The sequence below is a fragment of the Panthera onca genome, chromosome B1, assembly GCF_046562875.1.
Source record: "Panthera onca isolate mPanOnc1 chromosome B1, mPanOnc1 haplotype 2, whole genome shotgun sequence".
Taxonomy (NCBI): domain Eukaryota; kingdom Metazoa; phylum Chordata; class Mammalia; order Carnivora; family Felidae; genus Panthera; species Panthera onca.
The window spans coordinates 149,528,504-149,544,922 of NC_138342.1; the positions used below are offsets into that span (position 1 = coordinate 149,528,504).

General features: G+C 43.1%; 1 protein-coding gene across 1 annotated transcript in view; it reads left to right on the forward strand.

Moving 5' to 3' along the window:
* GALNTL6 (polypeptide N-acetylgalactosaminyltransferase like 6) overlaps positions 1-16,419 on the forward strand; it is a 1,203,008-nt gene that overhangs the window by 1,169,305 nt on the left and 17,284 nt on the right. The window contains exons 12-13 of the mRNA XM_078445606.2: positions 6,285-6,401; positions 14,544-14,693. Of these exons, the coding sequence (XP_078301732.2) occupies positions 6,285-6,401; positions 14,544-14,693 (267 nt within the window). The remainder of the gene's footprint in view (positions 1-6,284; positions 6,402-14,543; positions 14,694-16,419) is intronic.

Below are 16,419 nucleotides of genomic sequence, written 5' to 3' on the forward strand. Positions count from 1 at the left end.
CTCATGCTCTGTCTCTCTCTCTCTCTCTGTCAAAAATAAATAAGCATAAAAAAATTTTTTTAAGAAAATGGCAAACTTCATTTTATGTATGTTTCACTGCAATTAAAAAAAAAAAATATGAGGAGATGTTGAAAGCCTGGAAGACTGGAAAGGAGAGAAAAGGAGTGGGGTGCTCAGTATTAAGGGCTGGGATACGTAGAGAGCTAACTAGGGGCAGGGGGCGAGATATGGGGGTGTATAAGGTGCCACCCAAGTTGCCAGGCTGAGACCTTGAATGTCTGCTTCTAACATCAAGGTTAACCGCTGATCTAAAGGACTAAAGCAGGGGTCTGGAGTGATGGGCCACAGCTTGTTCAATTTGAGGTGCCTATGGGACATCTCACAGTATAATAGAAATGTGATTTGATTGTGGCGTCACCACATTCACCGTAGTAGTTGATACAGCTGAGAAAATAAACAAGTAAATGAATAAATAGTATCCAACATTTACTGACCACTTGCAGCATACTAACACTGTGCTAAGCGCTTTGCGTGTATCCGTTCAATCTTTACAAACACCCTCTGAGACATGATTGTCCTCATTTTACAAACCTCATGCTGAACCATGATTGTGTGCCATTTCCTTGCTCTGCCAAACCTCCATATATGTGTTGATTTCTGACCCTTACGGCTCCGGGCTCCTTCTGTCTTTCTCTCTCAAGATTCAGTTCTACTGGTCCTCTTAGAGCCCCTTCCAATAGCACCAACCAGTTCTCCTAAGTGCCCCAAGCGGTCTTTTCATTTTCTCTTCAGTCCTCACTTAGCATTTACCAATCTAACAACACACGTCCCAAGTGACGTCTCCCCTCTGAGGTTGTGGGCCCCTTGGGAGCAGAAGCTGGTTTTTTGTTTGTTTGTTTTTTCTTTGCCTTGGAATCTCTATCAGTGCTTCTCAAAGCACCTTTCATTCAGAAGCACTCCTTAAAAGTTAACTTTTTATACGTGGATGAAGTATACAAGGAATGCATGGCCATGGGTGGGGTGGGGGGAACTCCTTTTGTGCCTGGACAGCGGAACCCGGATCTGCTCTGTCTCCGCTCAGTTCTCTCTCCATACTAACCTACCATCTTCTTTTTCTCTAGCTGGGCACACAGATTTGCATTCTACAACCAACTGCCGTCCATGAAGAAGTGTCTTGATTCCTTTTGCCATATTAAAAATTCACAGCCAGAAATATTGGGACTCTCGAGCCTTTCTTCCACTCATGTGCATTCTGATGTCCTCACTAGACCTCAAACTGCACAAAGAGGAGACCAATTTTGTCGTTGCTGTTGTTGTTAAATTCAGAATTATTTTATTTTTTTAAACATTTTTTTTAACGTTTTATTTATTTTTGAGACAGAGACAGAGCGTGAACTGGGGAGGGGCAGAGAGAGAGGGAGACACAGAATAGGAAGCAGGCTCCAGGCTCTGAGCCGTCAGCCCAGAGCCCGACGCGGGGCTCGAACTCACGGACCGCGAGATCGTGACCTGAGCTGAAGTCGGACGCTTAACCGACTGAGCCACTCAGGCGCCCCTAATTCAGAATTATTTTAATCAAATGTTTTTTATTGAACGATAATTGACATATAACGTTATATTAATTTCAGATGTGCAACAATGATTTGGATATTTATATGTATTATGAGATGATCACTATAGTAAGGCTAGTTAACATCCATCACAATACATTGTTACAAATTTTTTCTCATGAGAACTTTTAAGATCTACTCTTAGCAACTTTCAAGTATACAACACAGTATTCTTAACTGTGTGTTACATCCCCAGAACTTATGTTATAACCTGAAGTTCGTACCTTTTGACCCTCTTTGCCCATTTCACCTACCCTCTGGAACTGATTCTTTTTTTATTTTTCACTCTATACCCAGTATGTGGTGTAGTGAGTGGGAGAGCAGGTACTTTATAAAATGTATTGAATGAATCATGAACCCAGTACTTCTTCCTTGAAAGACCCTGATATGGGGGGAATTAGCAACCCGTGCGCTCATTTGTTAAACTGAGGCTAGTCTCTGTCTCTGTCTGTCTGTCTGTCTCTCTCTCTGCCAGAGAGAGAGAGTGCACAAGCAGGAGAGGGGCAGAGAGAGAGGGGGAGACAGAGAATCTGAAGCAGGCTCCGCGCTATCAGCACAGAGACGGATGTGGGGTTCAAACCCACAAACCGTGAGATCATGACCTGGGCCAAATCGGACACTCAACCGACTGAGCCACCCAGGCACCCAGGCTGTCTCTCTTTAACAACCAACAGAATTACCAATCCCACACCTACTAGCCACGTTGACATTCACACCACACTCCCCCTCTCTTCTACCTCTTTTTAAAAACTTCCCGTGTTGGGGAGGGGGGAGAAATGTTCAAGATGACACTGACTTCTCTTGCATCTCTAAGACATTCTTCACTCTCTGCCAGACCTTTTCCTAAACCTTGCCCAAAAGGAGATTATCTCTGTAATCCTGTCATACATAATGATTCTCTTTTCCCACATTTTCCTCCAGCTCCCCACCCGTTCCTAGTCAAGCATTACCTAACTTTCTAATCCTGTTCCGTGTCTCTCAGGATTTCTTGACACAGTTTTAATGATGCCAAGCCCTGAAGCTGGACATCAAAGGAATAAAGCATGAAAAGTATCTATTCTGTCATAAGATTTATTCAGCGCTCTGTGTCCTAGTTTGGGGGTGTGCAATGTGTGAAAACCGCCTCATTTTCAGCCAGATACAGAGCCCGCATTGAAAAAGCACAAGCCTTGTATAAAGTTTCTTATCTTTATTTTTTAACTTCACTCGAATAAGGAAAACAGAATTAGTTCCATTGGAATTTTATTCGCCTGTTTATTTTTATTCTTTTTTTGAGGATAGTTGCCAGACAATGTTACGTTAGTTTCAGGTGTACAGCTTATGGATCGGACAAGTTCACAAATTCTGCTATGTTCCTATACTCACCACAAGCATAGGTCTGTCCTGTTACATTGCTCGTACAGTATCGTTGACGATATCCCCTGTGCTGTGCTTCTTATTCCCATGATTTCTTCATTCCCAAACGGGAAGCCAGTATCTCCTACTCCCCTTCACCCATTTTGCCCCTCGCCCCAGGCCTCCCCGCTCTGGCGACCATCCGTTTGCCCTCTGTATGGTTTTGATGGCGTTGTGTTTGTGAGCAGCAGGAGAGGGCATGGCCGTGGGCTGAAGGGGGGAAGATAAAAAGAAAAGGAAAAGAGAAGCCGGTGCGGATGGCCTGATACCAGTCTTGCACCCAGGTGCCTACCTCACCCTGTATTCCCTACCATTTCTTCTCTGGCACAGCTGTGTGTTGGAATTTACGCAGATGTAGACAATGAAGCCCTTGCAACTTGCAACTTGGCTCCCAAAACAGTTTATCCCATTGTCTACACAGATGCCATTTGAGTGAGAATTTAGAAAATTCAAGAGTTTAGAAAATGATCTCCTCCATCCCTGCCAGAGTCCTTGGAGCTCATAGCGCTTAGAAATAAAACGAGGCTCTCTGATGGGCCTTGGTGTGTACCCACGGGCAGATCGGGCAGATTCGCCACTCAGTGTCCCTGGCATATGTATATTCTTTTCTGCCCTATGTCCTCCTTCTCCAAGAGCGGGGCCCCTTCAGTGAATGAGTGCCATGCCAGCTGACAGAGAAGGGCACACTCTCTCTGTGGCCAAATGGCCATAAACCATAAGCAGCTGTTGTTTTCCTAAATGTGGTTCAGAGCTTCTGTTCTCCCGCAGAGGGAACAATAGTGCCCCGAAGGTGTCTTTGGCACAAACCGATGCTGGATCTCTAAGAGTGTGTCTGTGAGTTAAATGGTCCAACAATGGAAAAAGCGTCTGGCCCAGAGTTCTGCCAGGCAGCCCTCAGGTTAGAGAGAGCTTTGGACAATGGACACACTGGACTCAGATCAGCTCCAGTAAGCGAGAGCAAAAGCAAATGCTTGACCTTCAGGTGTTTCTATTTCACCAAAGAAATTCTATCACACACGAAGGAATTGATTTTACACAAGGCTGATTTTAAGCTCGGCTTAGTAAAATTCCTCCCTGGAACTTGTTTCCGGAAGGTGGAGAAAAGTTAGCCGAAGTGAGAGTGATTCAGGTGCACTTTGACAGCAGCCAAGCTCATTCCCTGTCTTTAAGGATTTCCTTACAAAGAGGAAGGATACAAGTCGTTTTCAAGGAGGGGGTGGAAAGCGTTTCCCCTAACTCAGGGTTCCAATGTGGGGTCTGTAGGTTCCAGGAAAATGAACACAGAAGTGCTGGCATGTCTCCACTTACCGGTTTGTTAGTTTCTTTTTGTAAAATTGTCCATAGCTTTCTTTGGATTCTCGGACAAGTCTGCAGACTGGACTAGGTTAAGAACCGGTGCCCTGTGTCCTACATTATTTCACATTCCTCTATCATTAGGGACAGTGACCCTGAAAGCAGAGAGGTCCAATAGTGGAAGATGAACCCGCGCTGTTGCCAAATCCCCTGAATAAGGAAATTGATATCTTCCACATTGATTCCCTCCCGAATGACATTATATACCAACCTCTACTCCTACAGGAAGTGAAATAAGAAATTGTTCTGTCCGCAACAATGCCACCCAGGCATCATCTGTTCCCTTCGTGACACTCAGTACATCTCATAACAGCCTCTCTCTGCCTCTTGCCCCATCCCAGTAAGAATAGGCCTGGTTCAGCCATCCTTTTGTCCCGGAGAGACTCCCTACCTTACATACTCCTTCTTGGCAAAGAGTCTTGACTAAAATTATGGCTTGAGTACATCCTGTTCTTGTTTCCATTCTGAACAGTACCTAAAGGGATTATTATAATCCAGGGCTATATAAAGGCATCAAGAGGATTGAGATAATTGAGCTTATCTAAACGTTGATGCCTAAGTAACTACCCGAGAACAATATCCAACTGTACTACAGGGGGTGGTTCTGATGTCAACAGGATAATTGGTGAAACCGTCAGACAGCCAGACTTGACAATGGGACGTGTTTCCATGGCCGGACTCTCTCTGTGGCTATTTCTGTTGATACTTTTCATAGTCCACTCTCGGCCCATCCTGAACTACGTGGTCCTTTTACCGGTATTAATCCAATAATTGTAAGGAATTATCAGTGTCATTTGTCACTCATCCTGCAACTTTCCAAAGTTCAGACTTTACACAGAGAATCTTCGTCCAGGATAGTGTTCTACCAATAGCACCATCTTTCTTGTTTCACTAACACTCCAGGGTGACACATAGCTTATCATCCAGGAGAAATGCTACACATGACGACAGGTGTACAGACCCTCCAGGCGAACTGGAACATGGTTGCCATATCCTGCACAAAAACCACGCGATGCTCAGGGATTCATTCATCTCGGTCACACGCATCACCTTCCTCACATTTGATGTACTCACAGCACCTTCCTCACATTTGATCTCTTCTCCCAGATAAGGTGAAAATGGTAGAAGATGCTTTGGGGCAACAAGACAATGAATTCCAAGTTAGGAACTGTCTGAAGAGGGGCACCTGGGTGGTTCAGTTGGTTGAGCCTCCAACTCTTGATTTCAGCTCAGGTCATGATCCCAGGGTCGTGGGATCAAGCCCTGCCTAGGGCTCCACGCTGAGCTTAGAGCTGCTTAAGATTCTCTCTCTCTCTCTCTCTCTCTCTCTCTCTCTCTGCCCCTCCCCCACACTTGCATTCTTTCTATGTATAAAGTAATTTTTTTTTAATTTTTAACTCACTGAAGAAAAAATGGCCATTTTACAAAAGTCGTGAACTTAGCTGCTCCCTGTGCTGCATTACTACATAGCCCTTTGCTGCAGCCAGCTGCCGTTTTGCCCTTGAACCATCTCATGTTTTTGTTTTTAATGTTTATTTTTGAAAGAGACAGAGCATGAGCAGGGAAGAGGCAGAGAGAGGGGGAGACACAGAATCTGAAGCAGGCTCCAGGCTCCCAGCTGTCAGCGCGGGGCCCGACACGGGGCTCGAACTCACAAACCGCGAGCTGTGAGATCATGATCTGAGCTGAAGTCGGATGCTTGACTGAGTGAGCCACCCAGGCGCCCCCCATTTCACGCTCTTTTACATGCCCATTAGGCCATGTTGTATTTAAAACCTGATTTTTCTCCCCACATTCCATATAAAGTTAAAGCATCATTTGGTAATCAAGTAATCAAAAAAACAGCTACAGAATCGGTACCAGAATTGCCAGGAGCTAGGGATTCAATAAAAACCAACCCGTGCTCATTCTTTCTTCTCTCCACAGATTCGAAACGTGGCAGCAAATCTCTGTGTGGACAGCAAGCACGGAGCCACAGGCACCGAGCTGAGGTTGGATATCTGTGTCAAGGACGGTTCTGAAAGGACGTGGTCTCATGAACAGGTATGTGACAGGTGTAAGCGGGGCTGAGGTAGGCGTGGAAGGATGCAGTGAGAACAGACCTCTGGGCGGGACACGCGGACCTGCCCAGTTCTGTCACTAACCAGCGTGGCAGTGATGTGAACGACTCCACTCCTTTGTTTCCCTCGCTGCTCAGAGAAGCTGCGATAATCAATTGCGATCACGTATACAAATGTGCTTTCAATAATAGAAAGGATGCTAGAAATGTTGACTGTGACCCCAGGCTTATATTTCCTTTCCCAGAAGGAGAGTCTTCAAACCACGAACAGCCTGTATGGTGTCATGTAACTCTTCCAACTAAGTTTCATGGTTTTATTGAAAGACTCTATGTTATTTTGTCAGCTTTCGTGACTTTGCCTCGTCTTATTTTCCCCTCTGGCTGTATTTTGAAAAGAATACTTTACATACCCGTCTTGTTGTAGCAGTTTGTAATCTTATACATGAAGGTAACTTTGAAGCAGTAACATCTCCACACACGGGCTTCGTGGGCTGGTGCAAGACTAGGTATTGCCTTTGATTGAAAAGCCTTTCAATGCACTTCTGTTCATTGAGTGAGTTGTGAGTCCCGTCCACTTTGAAAACGGATGGTCTTTAGGAGGGAGTTTCCTCACACTGTGTCACTTGAAAAAAAGAAAGGAGAGTGGGTAGAATTGTGTCTGCCCCTTTTTATTGTTTTAATTTTTAATTATGAAAAGTCAAATAGGAAACTATATATAAATAGATATATACTAATATAAACTATTATAGCACATCTGGGCGCACTCATCACACAGATTTAACAAGTATCTGCAGCTATCGCCATCTTTTTTTAAGTTTATTTATTTATTTTGAAAGAGAGAGAGAGAGAGAGTGTGTGTGTGTGTGTGTCTGTGTGTGCGTGGGAGGGGGAGAGAGAGAGAAAGGGAGAGGGAGAATCCCAAGTACGTTCCAACTGTCAGTGTGGAGCTCAACGCAAGGCTCAAATTCATGGAACCGTGAGATCATGACCTAAGCCAAACCCAGGAGTCTTAACTCTTACCCAACTGAGCCACCCAGGCATTCCTGCCAAATTTCTTAAAAGAATAGAATTTGTAGATACAGTTAAAGCCCCTTCCCCATCCTACTCCTCTCTCTCCCTCTACTAAAGGATACATCCCCAGTTCAGGAGAGTATAACCCGCCTGTGCTTTGGCTGTCAGAAGGGTCCCTAATTTCTCTCTTAGAAAACCGAAAACAGTAGACCAACAGTTTCCAGTAAGGCTCTCGCCCTCTCCTTTAGCATATTCCTCAAGTGTCCATCTTGTATATTCAACCATTGAAGACACGCTGTGCCCAGCCTAGGATCTTAAAGAATTGGTACCTCCCTGTCCCCACCCCACTGTCCCTTCCTACCGCACCTGTAGCCTGCGTTACAGGGGAGAGCAGCATGACTCAGGGAAGCGGTCGCACAGCATGTACACAACACAGCCCGGAACCAGCGCAGTCAGCCCCGGAACCAACTCCGCCGCCCCTCTCGCCGCTGATCTGGGCCTTTCCCTCTGACCCACAGCCTTGCTGTGTTCCGGAAGGATCGTGGGCCTCGCAGTCAGGCCAACCTAGATTTCAGCCACTCTAACCTGTGTGACCTTGTGAAATGGTTAAGTCTTTCGAAGCTGGTGTTCCTCCTCTGTAAATAGGGACAATAGTGTTCACCTCACAAACGGGCTTCCAATGAGAAGAAAGCACGTCTAGGATATAACAGCATCTTGCATGTGTGGTAGGGGCAGAATAAATACGCTTTCCCTTCTACCTTCTGACATCTCCTCCCCCAGCTCACTTCCTACTGACTCCAAATTAGAAATTTCTCTCAGGCCCAAGGCAGCTGCCAACACCAAATACTATTTGTCATTCACTCAAGTATATCCTCCAGGATATGGACGTTTATCAGATGGGTTTTAAAGAAGGCTCTGCAGCTCCGGGATTTACGAATAGGAATGTAATGTCAGTAAACGCTGACTTGCCTCCTCCTTCCTCCACCTCTTTCTATGAGCACCACAGGGATGCTACCAGGGATGTGAGGAATAGTGCTGGCTTGTCACCTCTAGAAAGCAATTCCTACCTCAGCCTGGGAGTCAGAGAGAAGGCTTCACAGACCTATCAGTAAGACCCACGTGTAGAGTGCGAAAGGATATTTTAAGAAGAAACAGAAGCATGTTATGGGGAAAATCTAGGTCTGTGAGGCTAACTTCCTCTCTGCCACAGCTGTTCAGCCCAACCAGGGAACATACCTCACCAGCTGGTTGATAAGAAGTATGTGCGCCTGCCTGAATGCCTGAATCAGGTTTAATATTTCTGTCCCCTGGCATGTTCTAGAGGGAAATAGGCTCTGGACCACAGATTTTATTTGACGGCTAAAAAATAAATATAAATAAAGTCAACTACATGGCATACGGTTTAAAAATGCTTGGTTTATTATCCGCCCCCCCCCCCCCCCGCCCGGGCTGAACTGGAAAAATCTATGACACGTAATACAAGAAATAGCCACCAGAGGGCAGCACTAGACAAGCAGACAACTATGTAAGAAGCCCAAAAAGACCAGTTTGATACAGTTCTTTAAAAAGATTTCTTCCCTACAGATTTCTGAAAAGAGAGCTACAAGGAGATTAAACAAAGTTGACAGGAGGTTTAAAAAAAAAAGGAATGATATTTGAAATATGTATCACCATATATTAACTTGGTGATTAAAGCATTACAAGCTGCTTTGTTTTTCTGATAATTAACTATAAGCCTTATTCACTGTATTACTCAATGACTTATATGAATTAAGACTCGTTCTCCTACATTTAGATTAAAATTCTTGGGTAAAAAAATAAGTATATCAGAGCAGGAAAATTGTAGGTATCCTTTTAATCCAAAAGCATTCAAAGAACACAAAAGGGGCATTTATTAGAGTTGAAATGATTGTTTTTAACAAGTGGCAAAAATAAAATACAAATGAATAAACAAAATAATTACGTGGGAGATAGTGGACAGTCTATTGAAGCACCTGTATAAGAAAATGCAGCACCGGCTGCAGAGCACCGGTGATGACTAATTTGGCTTCTATGAAGGAAGCAATTTGTGCGATTCATTTTTCCAAGGCCATCTATTTAGCTGTTTGAGATCACTGCAGCATTGTGTACTGGCTTTCAGTTTCCTTTAGGGACCAAGACAGAAAGGGAAAAATAGAACCTAATAAGGCTGGAAAGAATATCCTCCAAATGCCATTAATGAGGCCAAGGGAGAGGAGGGGAGAGGAGCCAGAACCCTCTGTAGCCTACAGTTTGGACAGGCAGCAGGCTCTGATCTCATGCTGGGGAGGAGGCACGGCGGCACAGCAGGCCTTCCTCCTGCTGTAGAAGCAGATTCCTTCTGCAAGACCTGGAGAGGAGATGTGCGGACGGATGGAGATGGGAGCAAGTCAGTGCATGTGGTAAAGGACAGATTCTGGGACACAGAGCCTCACTCTCAGCACGGGGCATACTGGTGGGCTCCAACTGCAAGGAGGAATGTGCAATATCTCGGATTTCTGTCAAGCATATAGCAAGGAAATAAAACATAACTACCCACGGAGAGAAAAATGTTTTCAATCTTCTTAAATCAGGTAGCAAGATCAAGTAATAAAGGTATTTGCAGGACTAAGTCTAGCGAAGCTTATTCATATGATACAGCACAAACCCAGGCAACATTACATACACCGCATTGATGTTAAAGCAAAGAAGTATTCATTATGTATCATTCTGGATCTATATTTAAAAGTACCACCTAAAAGAAACAAGTGGAGAGGTGAACATCAACTGACTCTAAAATTGAAGGATTTGGGGTTGAAAACAATCAAGAGTATGTGGATCCTGAAAAACTTAACAGAAACCCATGGGGGAGGGGAAGGGAAAAAAAAAAAAAAAGAGGTTAGAGAGGGAGGGAGCCAAACCCTAAGAGACTCTTAAAAACTGAGAACAAACTGAGGGTTGAAGGGGGATGGGAGGGAGGGGAGGGTGGGTGATGGGTATTGAGGAGGGCACCTTTTGGGATGAGCACTGGGTGTTGTATGGAAACCCATGTGACAATAAATTTCATATTTAAAAAAAAAGATTTAAATCAAATATCAAATAAATAATACAGAGAAGAGTTCTTAGAAAAAGAAAAGAAAACAATCAAGAGTTATTGTACAGGAAACCTGAATGAAATCTAAATATTTCCATCAGTAAGAAACAGCCCAAAGGTAAAAGACAAACTATAAATGCCACAATAACATCATAAAATGCAAACAATGAAAATAACTTCCATAATGTCTGCTTGCTCCTGGTTTGACAAAATCGCACACGAGGAAGTGTGCCTAATGAATGAAAGGCTCAATGCCTGATTGGTTTGACATGGCCATTAGGATAAGATAAATGACAAGAAAAAGCATTTCAGAGACACAAGAGAGAAAAATTTTTAGCTAACGAGAGTTGCAGAAGAATAAAGCAGTTGATATAATCTGGAAATATGTCACTTGGGACTCAGGAAAGCAATCACCACATTCTCACGATGATGATGATGATGGTGGTGTTGGTGATGATACAGCATAAAACACTCTGAAAACTACCAGCCAACAATCACTCTACAAATATGGGAATGATTATCGCACTATAATGACAAACTTAGAAACAAGAAAAAAAGTCACCTAAGGAGCCCTGAGATATAATTGGGACAATAGATGAATAAGATCCAGCTAATAAAAAAAAATAAGAAAAATAAAAAGAAAGCAAGAAGTAATATATATATGTGTGTGTGTGTGTGTGTGTGTGTGTGTGTGTGTATGTGTATATATATTTATTTATTTATTTATTTATTTCCCTCAACTGTGTAATGAGGAACTGTGCTAGGTAATAATAACAGCCCCTTTCAACTCTGGCCTTCTACGTATATGGAAACCAAAAAGAGAAGGAAAGGCACAGAGGGAAATGGCAAAAAGCATGGGTTTGACTGTTTATAGTACCAAGAAAGTGTGATATTTAAATGAAATTAAGACCCAAACAGTGCCAATGACAAGTTTATAGGACAGGAAATTTCTGTTTCAGGAATAGGTAACTCAGCCAAGAATCATCAAAGATGAAAGTTCAAAAAATTATATTATTATTGATATTATTCTAATTAGACACAAACAGCCCAAATTTATTTAAAGAACTAACAAGACCAACTGCTTTATCTTGTCAGTTATCCCAGTGTAGTTTCTGTTAGTAGAATGGACGCAAGTTTTCATTCATTCAATAGAAATTTTATTGGACATTTATTGTATGTTCTGAATTGTTCTGCATGCTAGAAATGCAAAGATAAAAAAGACCAATCTGACCATTAAGGATCTCACTGTTTAGTGAGGGTACAGACACATAAATGGGCAATCATGACGAGATAAGGTAAAGGATGAGAAGGAGTCAGGGAGTTCACAGAGGAAGGCTTCTTGGTTGGGTGGGCACCTGAACTAATCTTAAAGAACTGATGACTATGAACTAGGTTGGCTGGTGAATGTTGGCCTTCCAACCAGAGGGACTCTCATGAACAAAGTCACAGAAGGGAGTAAAGAGCCTGATTAGTGCCAAGAACTACTAATGTTTTTGAATTGAGATATAATTGTCATACAACTTTATATTAGCTTCAGTTGTATAACGTAAAGATTTGATATTCGTATGTATTGTGAGATGATCACTACAGTAAGTCTTGTCAACACATACCACCATACATAGTTACAGAATTTGTTTTTCTGGTGGTGAGAACTGTTCAGATCTACTCTCTTAGCAATCTTCCAAATGAGTTGTTGTAGCTGGAACATGAACTAAAGGGAAAGGAATGCAGCTGGGAAAAAAAAATGGCAAAGGCAGGATGGTGGAACTTTCTTTATATGTTAAAGAGTTTGAACTATATTCTCTAAGGGTTATGGGAAAACGTGGTTAGATTTCAGGTTGAGAGGTAATATGGTCAAAGAGTTACAAAGGAACCAAAAAAGGAAGGTGGGACAGAAACCAATTGGGAAGTCATGAAATGACTTGTCATTGCCAAGTCATGAAATGGACTGCTGAAAGTAGTCCAGACAAGAAATATTGAGAGCAAAGATAGTGGAGATATAGAGAAGAAGGGACTGCTTCCAGCAATATTCAGGAGACAAGAATGGTAACACTTGCTAATGGATTAAGCAGTGAAGGTAAGGGAGACAAAGGACCTAAAAATGAAAGACTCCCAGCTTGGCAAGCGAGTGCTATGACTACCAGTTAAAACAAAATAAAGGAGTAGGAACAGGTTTAGAACGACAGAAAATCAACTTGAATTTAAGATATTTTGAATGTGAGATGTCCATGGGATGTACAGATGGGAAATTGTACACAGCGTGGGACATATTACAGATGATAAGTTATCAATGTATTGGCTAGTCATCAATGTATTGAGCTGAGCAATGAGAGAAGGCACAAGGACTGTAGGAAAAGAGACCGCACAATTTCTCTTCATGAACCTATTTCAAATGCCCAACCTAAGACCCTTGTCCTTCTATTTAAAGCATTCTCTTTTGTCCCGTCTTCCAGGAAAACAGAATACAGTCACTCACCGTTACGCAGGCAATCTACTTTCAGATGTTCGATTTAGAGCATTTCTTTCTGATTTTCTTAACCCATTTTTTTTTCAAGTCTTCTGCAGTTTCCCTATCACTTCACTGTTTTTGTTAGCCATCCCTGGTATTTTGCCAGATTCTCTACATTTTCTTACCCGGGTAGGACCTAGAATAAAAACTAGAATAAAAACTAGAATATTCCGAGGGCTTGGTCAGTGCCAAGTGTATTATCTAAACACAATTCAGCATTGCGCTCACTGTTGTATCAGCAGGGTCCCTCTGACAGTTCTTTATCTTGCCATTCACAGCTTGGCTTCACAAAGGCCACCTTAAGTCCTGTTGTAGGAATTACATAACCTCATTGAAATCTTAGAATTGGAAGAAAGTGTAGGTCTCATCCAGTCCATTTCCCCGCTTACTTGAGCATTTCCCCTCCTGAACTCCTTAAGTGGTTGACCATTTCCCTTATAGAAGTGTTTTTTCTTAATTAAATATATTGTAAAATTCACTTAGTGCTTAGTGCCTCCTAAGTAGCATTTTTTTTTTAATGTTTATTTACTTTTGAGAGAGAGAGAGAGAGACAGAGCATGAGCTGGGAGGGGCAGAGAGAGAAGGAGACACAGAATCTGAAACAGGCTGCAGACTCTGAGCTGTCAGCACAGAGCCCAACGCGGGGCTCGAACTCACAAACCGTGAGATCATGACCTGAGCCAAAGTGAGACGCTCAACCAACTGACCCACCCAGGCACCCCAAGTAGCATTCTTTTAAATAATACAATGGGAAGGACAGGATAGAATAGACTAAAATAGGAAAAGATTGGTTGGAATTATCAGAGTCCATTAAATGCAGTAAGGACAACAATCCTTTCGTGAAGCTTCTGTTTTCACTTGGGGAGGAGGAATCCGTGTGTGTGTAAACTTGATCTCTTACTGTGCGTTACAGTCCAAAACTTTCTACGTTGCCCTGCTGAATTACTCTTACCAACTCCAGAAAATTAATCTGCCTATTCTTTGCTTCATTAAGCTTAGCTTCCATTTAAATCAAATTTTTCAAACCGCTGGCATCAGTCCAGCTCAGCTCGGCTTCCCGTCTTTTTGCAGTCAATCTGCTTATTTGGGCTAACTGCGCAGCATTTGATCCAGTAGCATTTTATCTAAATGAAGAATGTAAAGAGCGTCTTCCCCTCCCACCCCCTCCCCTTCCATCTTCCCCCTGCCGCTCCCCTCCCTGTTCTTCTGTCTCTCCCTCCCTCTCTCCTGCTCTCACTCTCTCTTTCTTCCCATGCCATGCCTCTGTCATTTTTCCTGGTTCCTCGTTGGGAAATCCTCATTCGTACTTTTTGGCAGCCCAGGCCAAAGGCGCCACCGTTGCTGCTACAGAGCTTTATGATACATGCCTTTTTCAGCACCTCTAGTAAGGCTAGATGGAGTTCTTTGCTGGTAACTCACAAAGCAGAAGTGCCAGGTTGCAAAAAGACCTCCCTTGCTCTCCAGACTCTCCGAACTAAACTCACTGTCGCTCTTCCGCTGTGGTTGTTTTGTTAGCTCTTTACTTTGGGATGGAGAGAAGACATCCGACCCGGGGAGCCACTTCACACCCGAAAATTCTGCTTCGATGCAATCTCGCACAACAGCCCGGTCACTCTCTATGACTGTCACGGCATGAAGGGGAACCAGCTCTGGGGATACAGAAAGGTAAGAATCAGTTCCCTGCAGGCATCCTCAAACTGCTGGGCTTAAGGTTTCTCACTCAAAGTCTGTTGGCTGGTTAACACACTGTTTTTATTTAAATTGTTACCTGGACACAAGCGTGCACGTTTGGCGGGGCGCCTGGGTGGCTCAGTCGATTGAGCCTCAGACTTCCGCTCAGGTCATGATCTCACAGTTCATGAGTTCGAACTCCACAGGGAGTTCACTGCTCTCAGCACAGAGCCCGCTTTGGGTCTTCTGCCCCCTCTCTCTCTGCCCCTCCCCTGCTCTCATGTTCTCTCTCAAAAATAAATAAAACATTTTTTTTAAAGTATACACATTTGGCTCAGGCATTTGGAGATCACCAGCAAAGATTAAAGATAAAGCATGCTGGAAGGGGCATTGCTTTTGGCTTTGCTTGCTATGTGTGCACCCATCACAACCAGTTATGTCTGAAAAATGGTTTGGGGCCACAACACGCTCAAGTGAAGGGACTTGTCTTAACCCACACAACTCCCAGATGGAGGGACCACGTACCCAATAAACAAATGGACACGTGTGTAATTTTTAAGAACCTCAAGTCACTCGCCTGCACACATGCACACATTAACATCCATTTATTATATATCTTAATCCCATTTGCTTGGGAGCTGTCTGGGTTAAGACGAAGTTATAACAATCCACACTCATGGGGAGGCAATTGTTGCAACCTTTCTACAGAAACTGACCCATTTGTAATTTGGCCAAAATCCTGTCCAAGTATGACAAAGGAGAATTTATTTGGGAGACTTTAAGGTTTAAAGAACTGGGCCACCTGGGCAGCTCAGGTCAAGCACCCGAATCTTGATTTCATCTCAGGTCATGATGTCACTGTTCGTGCGATCGAGCCCCACATTGGCTCTGCACTGACATGTGGAGCCTGCTTGGGATTCTCTCTCTCCCTCTCTTTCTCCCCTCCCCTGCTCTCTCTCTCGTGTGCAAAATAAATAAATAAGCTTAAAAGAAAGTTTAAAGAATTATAAAGTTAACATTTAATGACAGAAAAAATAGTTCAAAAGCAAATATAAAAATCACATTTTATTGAGTTGAGAAAGAGCAATTAAATTTGTATTTTAAAATATTTTCATTAAGTTGTCTCTTGATAACTTTTTAGGGTACTATACAAATTTTTTTTCCAACTCCTTTGGTTTTTAAGGCAGGACTTGGCTGTCAATTAGTAAATACTCCATAAGCTCCATTGTACCCTTCAAGTTCGTAGAACTGCTGGGGACCTTCCCAGCCAGAAAGATGACACCCTGTGTTTGCCTTTTCACACCCTAGCATAATTCGGGCTTACTCTAAACTATACAGAAAATGCCACCCCCACCACTTTAATCATGAGCTTTGGCTCTCCTGTGGGGAGGTAAACAGTATCCTAAGGGATACAAGAAAGCTAAAGGGAAGAATCTGCCAAGAATCAATACGGGGGATCACTGGTTTTGATATTTGTTCCCTCACTTAATAGCTTTCTGGTTTCCCCCTCTTAGTGGTGGACACCTAAAATTCTACTCAAAGGCAGACCTATTTGTACAAGAATATTCTGCACAGCACCACTCACCATAGCATCTGGCAGGCTGTGGCTATGTGTCCAGAAAAGTACAACACATCAGTTGTATCCTTCTGTTTTCCTTACAAAATTCATCACAGATGATTAATCTTGCCAACCCCTCTTTGTTATTCAATATGGTACAAG